The sequence below is a fragment of the Portunus trituberculatus genome, chromosome 39 (assembly GCF_017591435.1).
Source record: "Portunus trituberculatus isolate SZX2019 chromosome 39, ASM1759143v1, whole genome shotgun sequence".
Taxonomy (NCBI): Eukaryota; Metazoa; Arthropoda; class Malacostraca; order Decapoda; family Portunidae; genus Portunus; species Portunus trituberculatus.
In genome coordinates, this window is record NC_059293.1 from 3,020,001 (window position 1) to 3,046,264 (window position 26,264).

Consider the following 26,264-nt stretch of genomic DNA (forward strand, 5'->3'; position numbering starts at 1 on the left):
CAAGCCCGCCAACACGCCCTGGCGTAATGTGTGGCGTACCCATACCCTTGCCGGACTGACTGGTTTTGCAGCAATCATATAGAGTATTATAGACTAACGATGGTGATCACACACACACACACACACACACACACACACACACACACACACACACCAGCATTATGAAAGCCAGGTGTTGTTTTGCCTTGACTCCTGTGCCTGAGCGCTGAGTTGTGTGAGTGGTATAGTGGGCGTCCCTGCCTGGCCTCCCATGTAGGGCGCGGCCACACCGAGGCTGTCGTGCACTTGCCAGGCTGCGCCAATAAACGCATTATGGTGTTCGAGGAAAAGTTGCACCGCGCGTGTGACAAGGCATGGGATGGTGCTGTTTTGTATCGTTCCCAGGTTATGAAATACTTCTAGAGAATTTGTAAAAATCTTGGGTGTCTCATTGTATGTTTTGCCAAGCAGCTTATTTGCTTGTCATATTTATGCCTTTAATAGCCAGACAACAACAACAACAACAACAACAACAACAACAACAACTCTCTCTCTCTCTCTCACACACACACACACACACACACACACACACACACACACACACACACACACACACACACACACACACACACACACACACACACACACACACCTACCATAAGAACTCCTTACTCATCTTTGTATCATAATAGCAACGTGTGTGTGTGTGTGTGTGTGTTTGATTCCCCCAGCGATACATTGCTGTGATGAAAACACACACACACACACACACACACACACACACACACACACACACCGCGTAGTGTAGTGGTTAGCACGCTCGACTCACAATCGAGAGGCCCGGGTTCGAGTCCCGGCGCGGCGAGTCAAATGGGCAAGCCTCTTAATGTGTGGCCCCTGTTCACCTAGCAGTAAATAGGTACGGGATGTAATTCGAGGGGTTGTGGCCTCGCTTTCCCGGTGTGTGTTGTGGTCTCAGTCCTACCCGAAGATCGGTCTATGAGCTTTGAGCTCGCTCCGTAATGGAGAAGACTGGCTGCGTGACCAGCAGACGACCGAGGTGAATTACACACACACACACACACACACACACACACACACACACACACACACACACACACACACACACACACACACACACACACACACACACATCGCGTAGTGTAGTGGTTAGCAGACTGGTCAACCGAGAAGGCCTGGGTTGAGTCCTGGGTGCGGCGAGGCAACTGGGCGAGCCTCTTTATGTGTAGCCTGTATTCACTTACCAGTAAATAGGTACGGGATCTAATTCAAGGGATTTTGGCCTCGCTTTCCCGGTGTGTGGAGTGTGTTGTGGTCTTAGTCCTATCCGAAGATCGGTCTATGAGCTCTGAGCTCGCTCCGTAATGGGGAAGGCTGATCGGGTGACCAGTGACCGTGAATACACACACACACACACACACACACACACACACACACACACACACACACACACACACACACCGCGTAGTGTAGTGGTTAGCACGCCCAACTCACAATCGAGAGGGCCGGGTTCGAGTTCCAGTAAGCGGCGAGGCAAATGGGCAAGCCTCTTAATGTGTGGCCCCTTTTCACCTAGCAGTAAATAAGTACGGGATGTAACTCGAGGGGTTGTGGCCTCGCTTTCCCGATGTGTGTTTTTGTGGTCTCAGTCGTACCCGAAGATCGGTCTATGAGCTCTGAGGTCGCTCCGTAATGGGGAAGACTGGCTGGGTGACCAGGAGGCGACCGAGGTGAATTACACACACACACACACACACACACACACACACACACACACACACACACACACACACACACACACACACACACACACACACACACACTGGCTCTGTTGAAAAAAGAATAGAAAGGCGATCAGAGGAATTACATCAATACTACGTTGAAGAAAACTATAATAATGTTTGAGACTTGCGCTATTAATTATTATTCCATGTTAATAAAACTGACTAAAGGTAGCCTACAAGGAAAATAAGGAAAATAAAAGACAAAATAAATTTCATATATTCTTCATGGAAATGAAATAGAAATGAATTGCAGATGGATCGATGCACTCCTTTTGACTTTAGATAATTGACAATCTACGTAGAAAGACGCGTGCTTTTCGTAAGGGATACCTTCAAAAGACCAATGAGATGATTTCCGTTGTAATTCTACTTGTTTCATCGAGGATTAGAACTCTTGAACTTCACTTAAACAAAAAATCACTTTAATTGTTAAAAGTGTCACTGGAATCTTAAAAGGAAATATATATATATATATATATATATATATATATATATATATATATATATATATATATATATATAATGAAAAAGTTGAAAACCCTAATAACTTATAATAGAGACTGAAAAGTAGAGGGAAGTTTCTGTGGGTCTGTTTTACCCCACCTCCCCAAAATTTCTTTCACCATCCCTTTGCTAGTACAATCTTTCATAAAATAGACAAGTTTAATTTTTTTTTATTAACGTTTCTTAAACGAGCCAGTGAAGAGCTTAAATTTGATAATCTTAAAGCCAATGTTTGAAGAAGTATGTTATATATATATATATATATATATATATATATATATATATATATATATATATATATATATATATATTTATTTATTTATTTATTTATTTATTTATTTGTTGACACCGTCAATTAAAAGACCCGCTACATCTGTTACCATGATGAGATAAAGGTTAGTGATTGATATCTCATCATTCATATCACTGCACATCATTATCACCACACATCTCATCTCATCTCATCTCATCACCGCACATCACATCACATCACATCACATCACACCATACATCATAACATCACACCATACTACACCACACCACACATCATATCACATCACACAACACCACATCGTCACATCACACATCATATCACACCACGCCACGCCACGCCACACCACACCACACCACACCACACCACACCACACCACACCACACAACACAACATACAATACCACACATCACACATCATATCACACCACACCACACACACAACACAACACAACACAACACAACACAACATACAATACCACACATCACATCTCATCTCATCTCATCACATTACATCATATCACACCACACCACACCACACCACATTACAGCACAGCATAGCACAACATAGCACAGCACAGCACGTCACACCACACCACACATCACATCACATCACATCACATCATATCACACACCACACCACATCACATCACACCACACCACACCACATCACATCACATCACATTACACCACACAACACCACATCATATCACACATCACATCACATCACATCATATCACACACCACATCACACACACCACATCACATCACACCACACATCACATCACATCACACCACATCATATCACACACCACACCACACCACATCACGTCACATCACATCACACCACATCATATCACACACCACATCACATCACATCACATCACATCATACCACACCACACCACACCACACTACTTTACACTACACATCACATCACATCACATCACATCATACCACACCACACCACACCACACTACTTTACACTACACCACATCACATCACATCACATCACACGACACATTTCATTACATCACACCACACCACAGCACATCACATATCACACACCATGCCACATGACATGGCATCACATTTCATTACACCACACATCACATCTCACTACATGACCACCACACCACATCACATCACATCACATCGCATCATATATCACACCACGCAACATTACACCACATCACATTACAGCACATCACACCACATCATATCACACCACGCCACTTCACACCATATCACATATACCACACTACATCACACCACATCACATCACACCACACATCACATCACACCGCACCACATCACATCACATCACACATCACATCACACCACACCACACCACACCACACCACGCAACGTTACACCACACCACGTCACACCACACCACATCACACCACATCACATCACATCACATCACATCACATCACACCACACCACACCACACCACACCACACCACACCACACATCACTTCACTTTACTTCATATCATACCACATCACATCATCTCATTACATCACATTACACCATATCACACATCACATCACATCACATCACACCACATCATATGACATCCCCACACATCATATCACATCACTAACACCACACGAGAGAGAGAGAGAGAGAGAGAGAGAGAGAGAGAGAGAGAGAGAGAGAGAGAGAGAGAGAGAGAGAGAGATCCCATTATTAGTTATTAGAATTATTATCGTTATTAGTAGTAGTAGTAGTAGTAGTAGTAGTAGTATTAGCAGCAGCAGCAGCAGCAGCAGCAGCAGCATCATCATCATCATCATCATCATCATCATCATCATCATCATCATCATCATCATCATCAGCAGCAGCAGCAGCAGCAGCAGCAGCAGCAGCAGCAGCAGCAGCAGCAGCAGCAGCAGTAGTAGTAGTAGTAGTAGTAGTATCATCACTATTATTACTACTTCTCTCCGTACAATGATCTGAGAGGGCAAATTTTCTCCCAGCTCTTCTTTTATTATTTTCTAATGCAACTAACATTCAAAGGTGAATTGGCTATTTGTGGCAGTGTTTTCCTGGACCAGTCACATTATTACCTAAGAGGAAAGTGAAATCGGCCAGCGCTGCCAGACGCGAGGCTCAGACCGGATGGGGAAAAAAATGAAAGGTTCACTACTATTTTCAAAAGGCCCCAGAGGTGATTAGCCCAGTTCTCAAGAGTGTTTTTTTCCCCCACTAGTAATGTAGAAATATCTTTAATCAGTTCCAAGAATAGAAAAAAAAATGCTCTAAATATCCGTGTAACTACAACTATATAGAGTCTTTTTAAAGTTTAGTAGTGGTGTGGCGCGGAAAGGTTTCAGATTATTGCTCTCGCCACGACTGTTTAAAAAAAAGGCTGTAGACATGATTAGCTGCGTCCTCAAGATTGTTTCCCCTGTTTATATTGTAGAAAAGTAGTCGATCGTCTCTTAGGAATCTGTATGCTTTCAACTAGAATCTTAGGGAAGTAAAGATGCCCAGAAAAGTTTCGGAATATTGTCCGAAGACTTGGGAGTAAAATAATTGTCTAGTGAGCATCCACATTTCAAGAACAAGTGTTTATCCCCCTCTCTCTCTCTCTCTCTCTCTCTCTCTCTCTCTCTCTCTCTCTCTCTCTCTCTCTTATAGTTTTTCCTGCTGTTATTTTTTTTACTATTTTCTTTCCCCTTTCTCTTTTTTCACTTACTTTTTACTTTTATTTTTTACCTTAATTTTTTTCCCATTTAAAAAATTTCCATTTACTATTTTTCCTTCGTTTCTTTTTTTTCGACTGTCCCATTTTTTCTTTCTTGCCTTTTAGATTTTATGAAACCTCTTTTCCTGTATTCATTTAGTTTAACTTTCCTCATGCATATTTTTTTCTTTATTTTTTAAATGAATAATAATGACAAGATTTTTATGACTAGCGTAGTTTAGAAGGAAGGACTGAAGGAGAGGACTCGAATCACGAAAAGAGAAAGGAAGGCAGGAGTGAAGGAAACGACTTGGGGGAACGGAACAGTGTAGAAACGGAAGGAAGATAATTACGTAGGAACTGAATGGAAGGGAAGTAAGACAGTCATTAATCGGCTTATAGAACGAAAGAAAAAAAAGTTGTGTAGTCACGTAATGGATGAGGAGAGAAATTTTGTTTTCGGAAGTAGATATTATCATCATCGCCATGATCATTATTTACAGTGTCGTAATGGTAAAAGTAATGATGGTAGCAATAGTGGATGTAGGTAGTTATAGTAGCTACCTAGTAGGTAGTAGTAAAAATGTTAAAAGAACTTATAAGTTAAATTGTGAAAATAGTGTGTACAATAGTATTCATGATGCAAGTAATATTTTTAACAAGGACTGCATCAAGATAAAAAAAAATAAAAAGTTAGCTCACACGGCTCACAACCGAGGAGGTCTGGGCGAGGCAAGTGGGCGAGTGTGTAAACCTTGTTCACCTAGCAGTAAGTACCAATTAGGTCCAGGATGTAATTTCGAGGGTTATGGCCTCTGTGTGGTGTGGTCTGGTCTCAGTCGTACCTGAAGATCGGTCATTATATCACTTATTTCGAAGGGAGAAAGACTGGCTGGGTGACCAACAGGTAAACAATGTTTTAGAAAACTGGCCACTTGAGAGAGAGAGAGAGAGAGAGAGAGAGAGAGTTTATGCTGAATCTGTTATTATAACAAGTTGATTACCTATTCCCTAATCAGCTACAGTCAGCAACAACACAGTCAGTCCAGTCCTGCTTAATTTACTCTCTCTCTCTCTCTCTCTCTCTCTCTCTCTCTCTCTCTCTCTCAACATAGCTAACCTAACCGGCAATGTCCTAATATACCTACACGTTTAGTGGATTGCACGTCCTTCCCGCTCTCCTCGTTTCCCGGCTCCGCCTTAGAAGCTCTTTCACGCAGCTGATTTGACACCACACGTATGAAGCCACGCTATTGGTCGACGAGGGAAGAAGAGAGAAAAAAAGACAATAAATAGAGGAAATGGGAACAAAACACACACACACCGCGTAGTGTAGCGGTTAGCACACACCTCTCACAACCGAGAAGGCCAGGGCTCGAGTCTTGAGAGCGGGGAGTCAAATGGGCGAGCCTTTTTATGTATAGTCCCTGTTCACATAACAGTAAATAGGTACGGGATGTAACTCGAGGTGTTATGACCTCGCAGTTCCGGTGTATGATTTGGTTTCAATCCTACCTGAAGATTGATCAGTATGAGCTCTGAGTTCTTTTCCGTAGGGGAAAGGCTGCTGGGTGACGAGTAGGCGACTGTGATGAATAACGCATTTCACTTGCCTTTATTCATATAAAACCAAACCAAACCTGATCTGATTTTATCTAAATTTAACCTAAACAACTTAACTTAGCCTAACCTGACCCAACTTAACTCAACTCAACCCAACTTACCCAACCTAATCAAACCCAACCCAACCAACCCAACTCAACCTAACCTGATTGAACTTTACCTTACCTTACCTGAACTTATCTTACCTAACCTAACCTATCCTATCCTATCCTATCCTATCCTGTTCTAATCTAACCCAACCCAAACTTAACCCAACCCAAATCTAACCCAACCCAAATCTAACCTAACAAATCCTAAGCTAAGCTATCAAACCTGGCTCATAACCATGACTGATCACTGAGAATTATATTGGTAAATTTCCAACAGTGATTTAGATGAAGGTTCTAACAAGGCTGCATTTATTGAATGCAGCCTCACAGCACTGGCTTCAGGAATGCGGTCATGAATGCAGTGCTGACAATACCTTGAGGCTTAGAAAGCACACTTGGCAAGGCAGTGCAAGTCAAACCTGGTGCAATGTGGCATTATGAAAGCCTGGAAGCAAGACCTTGAGGTGGCATGAATAAGCACAACATTGGCATCCAATAAAGAGTAAAAGGTTGAAGATTGCAGAACTACAGCAAGTGTATATGAAAAGCATAATCATGCATTTTGTGCATTATTTCTATGTAAACTTGCTGCCCTAGAACCTTTTTTGAAACATACTTATGTCCATTGCTTTTAAAAGGCTCTAGTTGAGGCTATAGAGATTTCTAAGTGTCTTTTTATCATTTAAGAGTCAGATTAACAACTTTTCTGCATTATTAACTGGAGAAACACTTAAAAAGTAGGCTAATAATTTCTTAGGCTTGGAAAGTAGTTATGATGAGGGAGCAAACCATTTCAGAATATGAGCCCTAAACTCAAAGAAAGCATATGCATTCATTAAATTCTGGGATTAGTACCAAAACATAAGGATATAAAATCACAAGAAAATAAAGGAAGCTAGCCATGATTTATTTATTTATTTATTTATTTATTTATTTTTTTACGGTAAGGCCTATAGCGCCTGTAGGCACACTTGAAGAGTGTATGGGAAGCGCTGTTCAGCTTTCGCCCATTAGTGGCGCAGGCAATTTTATTTATAGTGGTACCCATATTAAGGCCCATATCACCACCTAAGCTCATCTTGGGTGTAACCACCTAGAACCTGGGTATCATGGTGATATGTAGGTAACTTTAAACCACTCGACAAATGGCAAAGTGTTTTAAGGCTGTGCGTGGTGGGATTTGAACCTACGCGTGGACGTCTGCCCGATCCCACGCTCACCACCTTATCCACTATGCCACCGCCTCCCTACGCCTGCCAATACTATGTGGCATTCCTACATATAACATACACACCTACCTATTTTCACCTACCTGAACTATCCAAAGCATTGCCCCTCGTATTTTCCTTTAGAGTGAAAGCACCTCTGACTTCATATCCTTGTACCCGGCCACCTTGTCGTGTTGACTCAGCACAGCACTACCTGAGGGGTTAAGTGCACCACATTCTCCATGATGTCATAATTCCTGCCTCCCTCAAGCCAGGAGTACATGAGTGTGTGGCACATGGTTCGTGTGTGAAGGTCTGGTCTGAAATGTCATGTAAAAGAAACAACTGAATGAAAAGGTGATGGTTTTCTTCCTTCAAGTGTGGTGTGAATATTATGAGTAGAAATAAGCTTGGTTGGCAGAACTCTTGCAGTGAATGGTTCATTGATTAGGATTGCATTTTTTATTTATTGTGCATATTACTCAACAAATTTTTTAGGTCTAACTTGGAGATATTCTTGCATATTTATAATTGGTCTTGATTATAGCATAAGCTTAAGCATTTTATGGTCTCTTAAAACAAGTTGATAAGAGTACAAGAAAGAGAGGGATGGGTTGACTGTATTTATTTGGATTTAAAAAAGGCATTTGATAAAGGGCCACATGTAAGATTTCAGTGGAAGTTAGAGAAGGGTGGCTTAAAAGGAAGCACATTGAGATGGATGGAAAATTATTTGAGGGGGAGAGAAATAAGGACGGTAGTTAAAGATATGAAGTCCAAGTGGAGAGCAGTAGAAAGCAGAGTGCTGCAGGGGTCAGTATTAGCGCCAATACTTTTCCTCATACATATATATAAACGACATGCCAGAAGGAGTGAACAGCTACATAAATCTGTTTGCGGACGATACGAAACTGAGTAAAAAGTGGGAAATGGAATTCAGTGTGGACAAAAGCCATGTCATGGAAATGGGAAAGAGTGAAAGACGACCATTGAAAATCTATAAGATGGGAGATGGAGTAGAACTGGAGAAAGTAAAAAAGGAAAAGGACTTAGGAGTGACGATGGAAGAAAACAATCAACCGGTAAGCCATATTTATAGAATTTTCAGAGAGACATATAATTTGCTAAGGAATATTGGAGTAGCATTTCACTACATGGACAAAGAAATGATGAAGAAATTAATAAGTACTATAATAAGACCCAGATTGGAATATGCAGGAGTAGTGTGGACCCCTCATAAAAAAAAACACAAAGTTGGAGAGACTACAAAAAATGGCTACAAGAATGGTTCCAGAATTTGAAGGAATGACATATGAGGAGAGACTAAAGGCTATGGATCTGCCAATCCTGGAACAGATAAGGGAGAGAGCGGATCTGATACAAGTTTATAAATTGATCAACGGAATGGACCAAGTGGATAATGAGAAACTGATCGTGAAAGAAGAATATGACATTTGAAGCACAAGATCGCATAGTAAAAAACTTAGGAAGGGAAGATGTCTGAGAGATGTTAAAAAATATAGTTTCCTGTAAAGATGTGTTGAAACTTGGAACAGTTTGAGTGAGGAAGTGGTGTCAGAGAAGAATGTGCATAGTTTTAAAGAAAAATTTGGATAATTGTAAATATGGAGATGGGGCCACACGAGCGTAAAGCCCAGGCCCTGTAAAACTACAACTAGGTAAATACAACTAGGTAAATACACACACACACACACACTATGGACAAGGATGGTGCCAGAATTAAAGGAGCTCACATATGAAGAATGATTGAAAGAAATATGACTGCCAACCTTACAAAATAGAAGAGAACGTGGAGGCCTAAAAACAATGTATAAGATAGTAAATGATATTGAAAAGATAGACAAAGAAGACCTGGTGCTGTTAACAGAAGATGGAAGGATAAGAGGACATGAAATGAAGATCAGAATGAACCAGTGTGTGAAGGATAGTGGAAAATACAGTTTTCCACACACAACGGTGGAAAAATATAATGCATTGGATAATGGAATTGTTACAGCACATAATGTGCATAACTTTAAAGAAAAACTAGATAAATGGAGATATGGAGACAGGACACTATGAGCCCTGCTCGAACCCTGTACAATACAACTAGGTAAATACACACACACACGTTAATGACTTGAGTGAAGAAGTTGAAAGTTATATAAATAAACCTGTTTGCTGATGCAAAACTGATGAGGAAGGTAAAAAATGTGAATGACTGTTTAGTGCTGCAAAGTGATTTAGATAAGATTAGTAATTGAAGTAGAACATTTCAAATGGAGCTTAACTTCAATAATTGTAAGGTGGTGGAGTTTGGTAAGAGTGAAAAGAGAATATGATACGACTATAATATGAATGGTGTCAAATTGGAGATATCGAAAGAGGAAATGGATTTGGGAGTGACTGTTACAGATGATTTGACTTTAGACAAATAGTATTGTTAATGGTATGATGAACTTATTAAAGTGGGTGGTAACCATCCCAACTTGGTTCCGCTAATCGCAGGCAAGTTCCAGCTATCTAGAGTGGATGTTCCTGGTTCCACGTATCATAGGCCAGTGTGATAGGGCCTTAACTGATTCAGTAGATCCCAACACGTCTAGGCCACAACATCCCAAGTTTCTGGAATCGCATGATCTCTTTCCTGTGATTGTACAAAAGTATCAGTGAGTTTAGAAGTCATAGTACATTCATGTGCAGTCTCTGTCTTCTATTACTATTGAGGAAGGATTGAAGTGTTTTCTGTACTGCAAGGAGAAAATACCTACATAACACAAGGAAAGCTGTAAGAAGCCAGTCAGCCTACACATGGCAGTCCCTGTGCACCTTGTACCCACTCATCATCCCAAAACACTAATTTATCTAGTTCGTGTAAGCTCCCTCTTGGGTCAGTTTTACTGTAAAACCTTGATTACTGAGTCTGTCCCATTTCTCTAATAGTCTACTATTCCTATGTGCACATTTCTTATCAAGCTAGAATTCATTACTTCCAGTTCTTTCCAGATTACTAACCCAAAGTATCTTGTGCACTACTTAGAACTAACCTGGTCTGAGTCATTACAAATGCAAAACTCAATTTTTTTTTTTTTTCTCTCAGATTGACACTTTTCTATGCCATCAAAAAAGTTCACAAGTTTTCAGGTTTCCAATGCATTCCTTATACAAGGTTAGGTTTTGCCAATATTACACTCGTTATGGCTCAAGTTACATCAATGTGCCCCATGTAATATTTATCATGTATTCCTAGAAAGGTTATCATTTATTTTGCTTTACAGACAATGCTTGTAGGCCACTGGAAATCTGTTGCTTTGGTTATGCTCATGTTTTGATTATCTACATTTCAGTCATGTCTAGCTTGCAATGGATGATGATGGCCAGAAACAGAGACTTCTTGACGTAATAGGGTGAGTTTTGTTGCTGTTATTGTGTGAGGGAGTCTTTTCCAATGAGGGAGAATGCTGAGAAATGTTGAATGGTAGTGTGGTAATGTTGGGGTTACTCACAGTGTAAAGTTATTGTGGTAATGGTAGTCACTGTGTAAAGTTTGAGGTTGTGGAGATAACTTTTAACAATTACTGTAAAGGTTGCATTGAATTATGTGTTTGAAACTTGGCTATGTCCTTTAGGAAGGGAGTCTGTAGGGCATCTCACTAACATCCATGCTACAGTAATACCTTGAACAAGGCAGTAATAAGTCTTAGGTGGTAGTGCATCTTTTCATTTTACGTGAGAAGTTTGTTTTTCTGAGTAGTTATTTCAGAGGCTGAGTTAGATAGTGTATTGCAGGTTTACAAGTTAAATATTATTTTATATATTCTAATGTTTTTTCAAATCTTTTGCAGAGATCCCCATGCACTTGAAACCTTCCTAGAAACTCTACCTGGCTCAGTAAGTTGTCCATTTGTGGATTCTTGTCTCTGATTAGTTTTGTTGAGTCTCAGTTTAATAACAGTGAATTTACTGACCTGTTGTCATTAGTAGGAGATAAAACAAACAGTTGAGAGTTATTATGGCTATATATTTTGGTGTTTGTGATACTTTTCCAATTTTATGAAATGCTGATATTGTGTTGAATTATTTTATGAAGTGTTGCAGTGACACATGGTGAAGGAATGTGAGCTAAGGAACAAGTGCTTTATTTCTGACTAGATTTGCAGTAACTTCTTCAGAAGAATATGATCATAATAATAGTAATAATAATAATAACTGAAATTAGTCATGAATAAAGTACTCATTTCTCAGCCTGTGCCCCATTCACTACTTACTGCCAATTTGCTACATCTTCACAAGTGTTGCAGGTCCATTCTACCTCAACATCCTCACAAGTGTTTCATTGCTGTCATTTGTACTGACTTTATTTGCATGTGATTGTAGGCTTGCCATTAGAGTGTGCTTGTTTACTTCTTGTTGCTGCAAAAGGGAATGCAGCGATACACTTAATCTTGGACATAAGAATTTGTTTACCCACCTCTCTCTCTCTCTCTCTCTCTCTCTCTCTCTCTCTCTCTCTCTCTCTCTCTCTCTCTCTCTCTCTCTCTCTCTCTCTCTCTCTCTCTCTCTCTCTCTCTCTCTCTCTCTCTCTCTCTCTCTCTCTCTCTCTCTCTCTCTCATATTCCTTATACTACTTGTGTATGTACTACCACTATCAGATCCCTTCTCAATCTATGCCTCCAATGAAGGTAAATGTAAAAGCTCATTTCTGATCAGAGGTGCATAGTATAGTCCAGATGAGGTTTGACCAGTGCTAGATGTAACTCTAATATCTATCCATTTGGAATTTTTATACTTTTAACACTACAGAACAAGAATCCTAATATGCTGTTAGCTGTATTTCTGCCCTGTTAGCTTTATTTCTTGAAAATCTTCCTTTTGTTGTGAAATGCTGATAGGGTTCATTAATGTTGCTGCAGCTCCTGTTTCCTGTGGTTATGGAGGCATTTTGTTATCAAAACTATTTTTCATCTACATTAACCAACATTTTCGGCAAAAGTTTGTTTGCAGCCTTGCGAGTCAGTGAGACGACTGTTGAACAGTGAAGACAGGCAAAACAGCCATGATTATTCAGTTCAGTGCATACAATGATACAATGACCAACAGTGCTTGCTATTTCTGTACTATTATCACTTGTTAGGAAGGAGACTAAAACACAGTGAAGTGTCCTTGGTATTGGAAGTGAATGAAAGAAAAAAAAAAAATCACTACATATAATTCTCAATGCATTGTTTATTCTTGCTCTGGCTAGCATTGTTGTAGCTTGCCTTGCCCTCTCCCCCTTCAGCCTACCTTCCTCATTCCTTCCTCTTTTCAGTCTACCTGCCTCATTCCTTCCTCCCTTCAGCCTACCTTCCTCATTCCTTTCTCCCTTCAGCCTACCTTCCTCATTCCTTCCTCCCTTCCTGTTCTCTATGTCTGTGGTTAACTGTTCAGGAATGGAAGATATATGTCAGTGTCCTTGGCTATGCCTATGAGACAGAATGTGTAGATTATTTTCACCAGATACAGATGGCACTGCATGTCAATGTTTTGAATATCACCATCATTTTCTTAGCAGGGGTTACTGTGTTCATTGGCCCTGCATATCATGATGACCTCTTGTTTTGTTGAAAAATTGAATAATGTTGGTATATATTGATTTTTTTTTTTACTTTTAAGGAGGATTTGGCCTTGCAGAATCTTAGAGGAATGCATAGACACACATTATATGCAGCATTTCTTTTTGTTACGGGTTACATTTCAGAATAACATTCACATCTGTGACAGATCAGTAGATAAAACTGTGTTATTCTGAAACATGACCAGAAATAATGGAATGCTGTCTATAGTGTGCATCTTTGTTTTCCTTTACAACATGTATATTTTATTTATATTATTTATGTGTTTTCCTTCCATAATTGAAGGAGGTTCTTGGTGCTATGTATACAGTGTTGTGTTGAGTGATTAATCTTAGTTTCTGTTTGGCTGCAGAGCTTTCCCACTGATGGTGGTCTCCTCTGGCAGGGCTTAGACTCTCCTCGCTTCGACAATGTGACCTCCTCCACGGACTCTGGGCTGGTCAGCAGTTGTCTGGACAGCCTCGGTTTAGATGGCCAGTACTTCGGTCAGGTACGGGGGGGAAACCATCCCCTCAGCCACTCGCAGGTGCCCCCATATGTGCTGCAGCAAGTCCTTCCCTCTCCCACTCTCTCCACGGGGCCGTCAGGAACACCTCACCTGCCACAGCAGCAGCAGCAGCACCAACACCTACAACAGCAACTGGAACAGCAGGACCAGCAACAACAAACACAACAGCAGCAGCAGCAGCAGCAGCGGCAACAACAACAGCAGCAGCAACAACAACAGCAACAACAGCAGCAGCAACAGCAGCAGTCACAGCCACAGCAACCACAGCCACAGCAGCAGCAGCAGCAGCAACAACAACAGCAACAGCAACAACAACAACAACAAGCACAGCAGCACGAGTCACAGCAGCCACAGCATCAGCAAATCACACTTCAACAACAGCAAAATGTAGCACTTCAAGCAGCTGGGGCTCCAATCGTGACTGGGGCCCCAAGCACAGATGGAGGAGAAGGAAGTAGGGAGAATGAACATCCTACTCTACAACAGTTATTGGCTTCCTCAGCAACCTTCCCTCCCCAGCAGCAGCAGCAGCAGCAGCAGCAAACCCCTCAGCCCACCACCCAACCCCATCCTCCCCAGCACACACAGAATGCCACATCAGGACACAGCCTCCCTCCGACCATCCTTACTGCTGGTGCTTCCTGTCAGTCCTCCATCCAGCAGCCTCCAGCAGCACATCAGCAAATTTCTGTGCAGCCTGCTCCCCGTCCTGTCTCTGTTAAGTCCCAGGGATCTCCAGCAACGAAAAGTGGCCAAAATGTCCTCCTGAGTACCTCTCAGCCAGTCCCACAGGTTATATCCCAAGCTGCAGCTCAGCCTCCCCAACAAATTATGTCCAATGGGGTGCAGCTTGTGGGGGCACCCAACCAAGTGATCACTTCAGGAGGACAGATCATCACATCTGCTTCTACACAACTGCTACAAGGCACTCAGCTACTACAGACTCCAGGCTCAACACAAGTTCTACCCACAAGTCAGATATTACCTGGTGGGCAGGTTTTGCATAATGGCCAAGTTATACAAGGAGGTCAAGTCCTCTCTGGCCCACACATACTACCTGGAGGCCAGCTGCTGCAGGGTGGCCAGGTTATCCAGGGAGGGCAGGTGCTGCAGGGAGGGCAGATCATTCAAGGAAACCAGGTTATTAATAACAGTCAGCTTATTGCTACCACTGCTCAAATGGCAACTAGTGGTGGAGTGACAGGACTTGGGGCTGCCTCTGCACCACTACAGGTTGCCCACACTGCACCAACAGTCCAGCAACAGACTCACACAGTTACACTGCATCAGTCAGTGCAGCCTCCTACTCCTGCCTCTCCATTTTCTGTGCTTAATAAGTCTCCTGGAGCAGTATTGCCTCGCACATCACCGAGTCCCTCCCCCTACCACCCCACCACCCCCTCACCTCACCCAGCTGTCCAGAGTCCTGCTCCTTATACAACACGCTCTCCTGCACCTTCTCCCCATAGTAATGTAAGTGCCATGAGATCACCTGCTCCTCCTACTCCATCCCCTGCTGCAACACCAACCCCACAGACTCACACAAGTATTACCACCATACCCCAGCAACAGCCTGCAGGTATGGTGCAAGGTGTGATGGGTAATGTAGGAATGATGCAGGGCCTGGTGCCTCAGCTGCCACTATCCCAAGTGATGGGGTCAAATGGCATGGTGCTGCCACAGTCAGGAGTTCAACAAGCTGCAACTGGAGTAAAGCAGGTTGTTTCTGGGGGACAGCTAATACAAATTGTATCCTCGCCTCAACCAACACAACCCAGGCAACCTCTCACTACATCGGCACACAAACCAATCCAACCAAAGCAGCCTCAGTTGCTTCCAAAGCCTCCTCAAGCAGCCGTGGTTGGCCAGCCTGCTCCTCCACCTCCCGGGAAGACGCTCCTTGGCGCCCGTCCAGTGACCCCCGGAGGACAGCAGCCCATAGTGATAGGAACAACTGGACAGCAGCCGGCAATGGTGGCGAGCCAGCAAGGGCTGGGAGGGTTCGTTATTAATCCTTCAGTCTTGCCATCAGGTCTGCAGCAGCCCATCCTCATCCAGCAGCCCAATGGTGTTCTTCTTGTCAAGCCCTCAGGACCATCTGGGGCCAGTGGAGCACCAGGTCAAGCTCTTCTGGTACCAGTGCCAAGTCAGCATCAAATGTTAAGTGCTGGAGCCAAACCAGGTCAGCCTCAGACAGTGGTGTTCCCTGGTAATGGACAAGGAGGACCAGCGTACGTCATTCCACAGCCTGGCTCGTCAGCTTTAGGTGCTCCTGGGGTGATGGGAGCAGCACAAGGCTCTCGAGGGCCGCAGCCCATCATTCGCCTGGTGGCACCTCAAGCCCCATTACAGCTTCAGCCAATTCAAACTCCTAGTGGACCTGCTTTAGTTGCTGTGCCAGCTGGTCAGGCAGTCAACCTGCAAGGTTTGCTAACCACTGGAGGTGCTACTATGCGCACCCTTACCCCACAGGTAGCCTCAGGTCCTCTGCAACTTGCCCCCTCCTCAGTGGCTCCCCCCAGCATGGCTCCTGTAGGACACATACAAATACCAGGAGGTGGGCAACCCATTCAGGTGTCTGTCCCTGGAGCAACCCTCCAGCTGGCCACCTCCCTTCCTTCCTCCCTTCCGTCTGTGATAACCACCACTAAGCAAACTGTGATAGATGAATCTGTGGCTCCTGCCTCAATTGTGACAGCTGCCGAGGTAGGAACACAGCATCAGACTGTAACAGACTCTAGTAAAAACACTAAGAAAAAATCTAAAAAGAAGAAAAGAGAGAAAGAAACTAAAGATGAAAAACTCAAGGGAAAAGGTTCTTCAATAAACTTAAATGATATTCTAAGAGAGAGTGGCATTGATGGTGATTTGATGCTTTTTGATGAACCTGAATTAGGTTTAGGAGGGGAAGGGATGGAGGGTGTGCAGGTGACAACCCCCGCTGCCACAGGTCAGGTGATGGCTGTGCCGGCCATGGTAACACCCACGTCGGTGGTGACTCAAGCTCCTGTTGTGAATCCAGCACAAGCAGTCCCCACAGCAGACACTAGTGTCAGCTTCACTACTCCCAGTGAGAATACAAACCATATCGTTGTTGGCTCCTCAAACCAGCACCCGCTGATTGGAATGAGCAGTGCCATTGTCACAGGCACAGTGGTAACCAATGCCTCTCAGACTGGATTGTTTACCACTTCAAGCATGCCCAGTGGAATGAGCATTACTCTGGATCCAAGTGGCAAGGTTTTTTTAGGTTCAGATCCAACAAAAGCTCACATTGGCCCTCCGTTACCAACAGCAACTCAGGTAAAGTATGACTTCATGTTGTATGTAACAATAATGTGTCTTCATTGAATTGTCTTGCATTGATTAATTCATGTGTATATTATTGTATAAAGCTAAATTAATCCTGTAGCTTATGCTATGAATGTCTTTTGTTTCAAAGTGTAATTGAAAATCATCTTTGTTGTGCAGGTTGGAGGGTTGGTGATCCCTACCTGCCAGTCGCAAGTGCAGGTAATTGGTGGAACAAATGTGGGATTGACTTCTTCACCAAGTAATGTTAGCAGTGGGAGTGTGACCAATGGCATTGGCAGCAGCATGCCCACCATCATGGCTGGCAGTGCAGGCGCTGGGATAGTAGGACCAAACACACTGCCCGTTGCATCCTTGCCATCCTTTACCCAGCTTCTGACGTCCCCAACGCAAGTCACGTCAAATGTTGTGGTCCATGGGCATGGCATCACTGCCAAGAGTAAGCAGTTACAGCAAACTGCCTCCAAATTGACACAAGTCACCTCAAAGAGTCAGACAGGGGCAGATATCTCCAGAGTGGCCCAGAACACCCACTTGCTGCAGGCATTGCACCTCCCTGCCTCAGAGAAACCTTTAGCTGCCAATGGGCAGCCTCTCTTCACATCACTCATATCAGGGCCACAGGCAACATCCACCAGCAGTGGGGAGCAGCTGGGGGTTCCAGTACAAGTCTCGGTCTCGGATGGAGGACCCATGCTCACGGTGGTTAGTGTTGGAGGTGTGATGAGCTTACCTGAGGGTATAGTTTCTACTGGTACAACTCTTTCCTCGCCAGCTCCTCTTAGCATACTGGTGCCCAGTCAAGCTAGCCAAGTGCCTCAGAGTTCTGCTGTGATTGTGTCTTCTAGTGCTACAAACAGTGTTGTGTCTGGTGCTATTATAAGCAGCAAACATTACGTCTCCAACTCTGCACTCATTCCACAAACTAGTGTAAGTTTTACTAATGCAGAAAATGTGCCAATATCTAAAGGTCATTCCCAAATTTCAAATCCTTCGCAAGAAAATGTTCCTAGTCAGACAAGTAATGCTTGCACTTTTTTAACAAAAAGTAGTGAAAACCACACTAAAATTCCTAGCTTTCAAAATGAATATGTTGCAACTCTTCAGAGGGGTCAGAGTATCATAGACCCAAGTAAGAACAAAAGTAAATCAAATAAAAAGAAAAAGAAAGATAAAGAAACAGATTTAATATCTTCAGTAAATGCAAGCACAATTGTTGCTAAGCAGAGCTTGCAAGAACGTTTAAAATCGGGCACGTGTACAAATACAAGTGGAACCATCCAGCAGCAACTGCCCTTGGCAACCATACCGAACGGGCTCAGTGGTCCTGCCATTAAGACTGTCTCCCACAGCCTAGGAAGTTCCACACCCACTGCATCCCTGCCTTTGACCATTGAAGCTGGTGGGCATTGTGATACTACACCTGTAGTGGGCACCAACACCCCTGCTGCTGCTGCTTCTGCTGCTGCTGTTGCTGCTGCTGCTGCTACTGCTGCTGCTGCTGCTGCTGCTGCTCCCCCCATCACAGTCACCACTTCAGGAATTGCAACAGCCACAGTCACCTCCCAAGCATCATCCACCACCACCACCGCCACCATCACCTCGGCCACCACATCCTCGGGGGTCATGTTCTCTGTTCCTAAGCAACAGTTCAAGCATGTCAAGCAACTCATCCTCTCTCCACAAAACCAAGAGGTGAGCTGATTGTATTGTACAGCTCTGCTATACATGCACTGCAGCCATTATGAATCCCAGTAGGCTTTTCAGTGAAAAGTTTTTATTGTGTGTGTGTGTGTGTGTGTGTGTATTTACCTAGTTGTATTTACCTAGTTGTAGTTTTACAGGGCCTGGGCTTTATGCTCGTGTGGCCCCGTCTCCATATCTACACTTATCCAATCTTACTTTAAAAGTATGCACACTCGTTGCAGACACTACTTCTTCATTTAAACTGTTCCACGTCTCAATACATCTTTATGGAAACTATATTTTTAACATCTCTCAGACATCTTCCTTTTCTCAGCTTTTTACTATGCGATCTTGTGCTTGAATGTCATATTCTTCTCTCAGGATCAGTTTCTCATTATCCACTTGGTCCATTCCGTTGATCAATTTATAAACTTGTATCAGATCTCCTCTCTCCTTCTTTGTTCCAGGGTTGGTAGATCCTGTGTGTGTGTGTGTGTGTGTGTGTGTGTGTGTGTATTTACCTAATTGTATTTACCTAATTGTAACATACGGAAAAGAGCTATGCTCGTGTTGTCCCGCTCCATATCTATTAATGTCCAGCTTTTTCTTAAAATCATGAATATTCCTTATGCTGACCACTTCCACGCCTAAACTATTCCATGCTTCCACCCTTCTATGAGGGAAGCTATATTTTTCACATCTCTCCTATAAGTGGCCATTTTAGTTTTTTCCCATGCCCTCTCGACATTCTTCCATTCCACATACACAGATCTTCCCTATCCATTTTTTCCATGCCAATCATCACTCTGTATATTGCTATCAGGTCTCCCTTTCTTCTGTTTTCCAGGGTTGGAAGTTGCATTCTTTTCAGTCTGTCTTCATAAGTCAAATCTCTTAAGTCAGGCACCATTTTTGTTGCAGCCCTCTGTACTTTCTCTAGTTTCCTTATGTGTTTCTTTAAGTTCGAGCCCACTGTATTGTTGCATATTCAAGCCTCGGTCTTATCATTGCAGTAATTATTTTCTTCATCATTTCTTCATCTAGATATACGAACGCCACTCTTATGTTCCTCAATAAGTTCAATACTTCTCCAATTATTTTGTTTATATGTCTCTCTGGCGATAGGTCATTGGTAATTGTCACCCCAAGGTCTTTTTCTTCATGACTGGTTTTATGTCTTCATTTCCTATCTTGTACATACTCCTGATTCTTCTTTCACTCTTGCCAAACTCTATTTTCTTGCATTTTGTCGTGTTGAACTCCATTTGCCATGTACAGCTCCATTTCCATATTCTGTCCAAGTCTTCCTGGAGTAGTTCGCAATCTTTGTCACATCTCACTTTTCTAACAATTTTGCATCGCCTGCAAATAGGCTCACATAACTGGACACCCCATCCACCATGTCATTTATGTAGACTGCGAACATTACTGGTGCCAACACTGATCCCTGTGGAACTCCACTCTCCACCAATCCCCATTCTGATGGTCTGTCCTTAATTATTGTTCTCATTTCTCTTCCTACCAAAAAGTCTTCCATCCATTTTAGTAAACTGCCATGCACTCCTCCTACCATTTCAAGTTTCCAGATCAGTCTCTGGTGTGGTACCTTATCAAAGGCCTTTTTTAAATCCAGATATATTCCATCAGCCCAACCATCTCTTTCCTGTATTACATCTATCACCCTCGAATAGTAACATATCAGGTTTGTCGTGCATGAACGCCCTTTCCTAAAACCAAATTGACACTCACAAAGTATGTCATTTTTCTCCAAGAAGTCTGTCCATCTATTCTTCACCACCCTCTCACACATCTTAGCTACCACACTTGTAAGTGACACTGGTCTATAGTTCAATGGGTCTCTCTTGTTACCTGATTTATAGATTGGGACAATGTTAGCTCTTTTCCAGTCTTGGGGCACTACACCTTCCCTTAATGAGGCATCAATTACTTCACAAACTTTTTCTGCCAATTGCTCCCTGCATTCTCTTAAAATCCATCCTGATACCCCATCAGGTCCCACAGCTTTTCTCACTTCTAAACTCCCCATCATGTTCTTGATCTCCTCCACAGTTACTTGAAACTCCTTCATAATCCCTTTCTGTTCCATTACCAGTGGTTTGTCAAAAGCAGTCTCCTTTGTGAATACCTTCCGAAAGCATCCATTCATAGCCTCTGCCATTTCCCTGGGATCTTCACTGTATACTCCATTTACTTCTAAACTTTCAATACTTTCTATTTTTGATGTTGTTGTTCACATGTCTGTAAAAAGCCTTGGTTGGTCTTTACATTTATCAATTATATCCTTTTCTTGTTTCTTTCTTTCTTCTCTTCTAATCAACACATATTCATTTCTTGCTCTTTTGTAACTTTCCCACTGCTTAATCCGTCTTTTCCTTCTCCACCTCTTCCATGCATCCTCTTTTCTTGTTCTAGCCTTTTCACATCTATCGTTAAACCAGTCCTGCTTTCCAACTTCTATGTTGTCTTATTGGTACAAATTTTTCTCACCTTCTTTGTATATTTTTATAAATTCCTTCCACTTTTCATTTGCTCCTTAGCACTCTTGAATTTCATCCAATTTGTCTCTTGAAAGAATTTCTTTAGGTTTCCAAAATCTGTCTTGGCATAATTCCATCTTCCCACTTTATATTCTTCATTTCTTCTAGATTTCTCTTCGTCTATCACCTTGAACTCCAAAACTGCATGATCACTCTTGCTAAAGGGCACTCCACCCTCATCTCCTCAATGACCATTGGCTCTGTACTAAAGACCAAGTCCAGTCTTGACGATGCTCCTCTCCTCCAAACCTAGTATCTTCTTTGACCCACTGAGTTAACACATTTTCCATTGCCAGTGTCAATAGTGTATTTCCCATGTTGTCTCTGATCCTTCCATTGACCAGTCCTCCCAACACACCTCTTTACAATTAAAATCTCCCATCATTATAGTTCGTTCACAGCCACCCAACATTTCTTCCAGACATGTTCCTGTATCACTTATCATTTCTTCATATTCCTGTACTGACCATGCATTTGTCTTAGGTGGTACGTACACCACTATGTAGTGCCTCTTTTTCCTTCATTAGTTTCTGCTCTGATCTTTAGCACTTCTGCCTTTCCCATACCTTTTTCACTTGATCCACCTTTATATCTTTTTAACCAGCAACATCACTCCTCCTCCCATCTTACCTACTCTATTTCTTTTCCAAACGTTATATTTCCTTCTCCAACCTTCATCAGGTCTTCTCCTCTCTCAGTTTTGTTTCAGTAAGACCCACAATATCTGGGTTCTTGTCCTCAAGTAATCGTTGAGTTCTAAAATCCCGATATCACTCCATTTATGTTGGAATACATTACATTTCGCTCATATGTAAGTTTCTTTAGTCCTTTCTTGCTGTACTTTTCTGTGTGTGTGTGTGTGTGTGTGTGTGTGTGTGTGTGTGTGTGTTTCACTGTTTGATCTGCTGCAGTCTCTGACGAGACAGCCAGACGTTACCCTACGTGTGTGTGTGTGTATTTACCTAGTTGTAGTTTTACAGGGCCTGGGCTTTATGCTCGTGTGGCCCCGTCTCCATATCTACACTTATCCAATCTTACTTTAAAAGTGTGCACACTTGTTGCAGACACTACTTCTTCATCTAAACTGTTCCACGTCTCAATACATCTCTTCGGGAAACTATATTTTTTAATATCTGTGTGTGTGTGTGTGTGTGTGTGTGTGTGTGTGTGTGTGTGTGTGTGTGTGTGTGTGTGTGTGTGTGTGTGAAAATACTGCCATGAAAGATGAACAATGATTGGGTGGTACTGAATCTTAAGATCTTTTAGGTTAACAATTTTTTGGTGCAGTTGAATTTCAGCATGATTATAATTTATTATTTTTAAAAAAATCATTATCAGCAAAAATCTAAATCATTTGTCAAATAATGAATTAGTAGGAGCTTCATTGGGAGAAAGTAACAAAGTGTGGTTGTAAGTCAGTGTTATTGTTTTGCAGAATGGTGTATAGGTACTACTTACTTTTGCCAGTGATCTTATGATAAGATAATGTGTGTGAGTGTGTACACAGTGGAAGCTTGAGTGCTATCATTGTGGGATGCATCACAGGTGACAGCACTGACCATTTTGATGACATGATGGAAAATATGACTTGTTGTGTACTAGTGTTAATCAACCTTGTCTTGATAAAGCAAACAGTCATGTGTTTGGGTCCTGCCATTGACACAGGCACTCAAGAAGGTTCATGCCCAAATTCAAGTTCTCCAAAGCAAGAAGACTGACCAGGATCATGCAGGTCTCCAGCAGCTGTATGCCGAGTACCGCAAGATAATGGCAACAGGGAAGCCAGTCACCGTTGCCACCACACAACAATCACAAATAGTAAGTTGATACCTGCCTGATATGTCATGCTGGCACCTACAATTCTCTTTAAGTACTCTGGTGTATATATTGGGTTATGATGGTAATGGTTTGTTATGATCTCACAATATCCTCAATGATATTTCTGCCCAGACTTCAGCACCAAGTCAGCCTACTCCTGTTCGTTACTCCCACCCTGTCGGACACAAGATCATCACACTTACTCAATTCAAGCAGCAAATAAAACATTTACCTCAGGTGAGAAGTCAGTTTATTAGTGGTTTAAGGTGAAATTTTAAAATTTAGTTTTGATGTGTGATTTCATGTTAGGTATAATATGAAGGCATCTTTTTAAGTGTTGTTTGTAAAACTATTGTCTTTTGCTCCACACCCAAGTCTCATTAAGACAGAGTTGGGCAAACTGTTCAGTGCTAGGGCCATATTAAAAAATATCAATCTTGTAGGGCCACATATTATATTAACCAAAAATTATCATTATTTAAAATACAAAATTAAAGGCTTCTAAAGAAAATGCCATTCTCACATGCATGTGCACACTTGCTGGAAGAAAATGAAATACTCACAATACTATTTGGTGTTGTTTAATAACTTGCTCTTTCAAATTTACTAACATTTGTCTGGCTGCATGAATTACTTTGGCGGGTTGCACATGGCCCGCAGGCTGTAGTTTGTCCACACATGCATTAAGATATCTTAATTATTTTTAATTATAAGACTGCTTAAAATTTGGGAATGTGTCAGTTTATATCTGTTCCATAATTAATGAAAAATGTAAATTATTTTATTGTATTATTTCTTTTGTTCTAGGACCAACAGAGGCAAATAATGGATCATAGCAAGCAAGTGTTGCAGAGGTGCAAAGATCCAGGCACTGCTTCCTTTTCTGTGACATCTACGCCCACTCTGCAGACTTCCCCTCACCTCTCTCCCAGTACCCAGGTAAGCTTGGTGTTGCATGATTTGGAGGCAGTTCTCAAGACTGACATGTTAACATGGAATGACTTCATGTGTAAATTAGTAGACTAGATTTTAAATAAAATTTTGGACTCATTATCACTTTGTTTGCTGTACTGTAATTCAATTCTCAAACAAAGTTACTTAGGTTCAAATAATGAAGGATAAAGGAAAAACTGAAAAACTGCCATTTATTACTAATTCATAGTTTCTAAAGACATTTCCTTAATCTTTTTATACAGTATCTACAGAAAGTTATGATGCCACTGGGCCAATGTCATTTCTTCTCAAGGTAAGTGGAAGGGACTCACAACTATCTTCCCAGAAAGGCAAGACGTTCTGATGCTTTTGAACACTATCTGGCAACCATTTACACTCTATAGGGAACAGCCTCCAGTGTGTGAGTCACCTCAGTAGCTGCTCAGCTGATACAGAGAGAGGGTGGCCTGTCCATCTGGTGTGTCAGACGAAGGCAAACAATGCCATTATTTTGCCTTCTCCCTCCCTCTCAACTTGCCCAAAATGACTGCCAGCAAGAAGAAATGGAAGAAGGTAACTGCCTTACATTTTACAAGGCTGGCCACCATCTCCCATTTATTTCCACTCAAACAGGAGTTACACTGAGGACAACAGTTACTGGAACATGTGTCAGTTAGACTTGCCTAACTTAGGAAGTAGAGTGAGTGTAGTGGCCTCACTTGCATCCTTGAAACACTGCACCAACCACTGTGTTGTCCTCAGTGTAACTCCTGTTTGAGTGGAAATAAATGGGAGATGGTGGCCAGCCTTGTAAAATGTAAGGCAGTTACCTTCTTCCATTTCTTCTTGCTGGGAGTTATTTTGGGCAAGTTGAGAGGGAGGGAGGAGGCAAAATAATGGCATTGTTTGCCTTCGTCTGACACACCAGATGGACAGGCCACCCTCTCTCTGTATCAGCTGAGCAGCTACTGAGGTGACTCACACACTGGAGGCTGTTCCCTAGAGAGTGTAGATGGTTGCCAGATAGTGTTCAAAAGCATCAGAACGTCTTGCCTTTCTGGGAAGATAGTTGTGAGTCTCTTCCACTTACCTTGAGAAGAAATGACATTGGCCCAGTGGCATCATAACTTTTTGCACATACTGTGTTTGGAGGAGAGACACAGTGGGTAAGACAGCAATCTAATCTTTGAATAAGGTAAATGTGATCCCATTCAAGAGCTTTGATGTAAACAAACACTTTTTTTGGCTTGCTCAGGGAGTAATCTTGCCATCCAAGCCACATGTGGGTCTCGGATGGCAATGCCATTATTACTACACAACTGCAATTTTCCAGTAGTTTTTCCAAGCAGCAAAATGTCTAATTATGTTACCTTGATTTTGGAGGTGAATGAATTGTTCACTAGATCAATGACAGAAAACACTTGCAGATATCTTCTGATGAGTTTCTGTTGATCAATTAATTCATTACATCCTTTCTGGATAAATAATATCTGAGCTGGAGGTGTTGTGGACCAGTCATCTTAACAATGGGTGTATCTGTTATTAGTTGCTAAGACAGGGTTGACAGCATTTCCAATAAAATTAATCCATTTCACATTGATCTCATGGGGAAAATAGTTTTGATTGTTGAACATTTTGGATTTTGAATGATATTCAGGGATG

At 42.2% G+C, this 26,264-nt stretch overlaps 1 protein-coding gene across 4 annotated transcripts in view; it reads left to right on the top strand.

Annotated features, from left to right (window-relative positions):
- Positions 1–26,264, top strand: part of LOC123515518 (mucin-17-like) — a 52,548-nt gene that overhangs the window by 11,458 nt on the left and 14,826 nt on the right. For 2 of the 4 annotated variants that reach the window (XM_045274203.1, XM_045274202.1), the window contains exons 2-8: positions 11,520–11,579; positions 12,018–12,063; positions 14,173–17,598; positions 17,767–19,302; positions 23,517–23,669; positions 23,802–23,906; positions 24,477–24,608. In XM_045274203.1, the coding sequence (XP_045130138.1) occupies positions 11,536–11,579; positions 12,018–12,063; positions 14,173–17,598; positions 17,767–19,302; positions 23,517–23,669; positions 23,802–23,906; positions 24,477–24,608 (5,442 nt within the window). In that variant the 5' untranslated portion in view covers positions 11,520–11,535. Of the gene's footprint in view, positions 1–11,519; positions 11,580–12,017; positions 12,064–14,139; positions 17,599–17,766; positions 19,303–23,516; positions 23,670–23,801; positions 23,907–24,476; positions 24,609–26,264 lie in introns of all 4 variants that reach the window. The other 2 variants (XM_045274201.1, XM_045274200.1) reach the window with 1 other exon arrangement.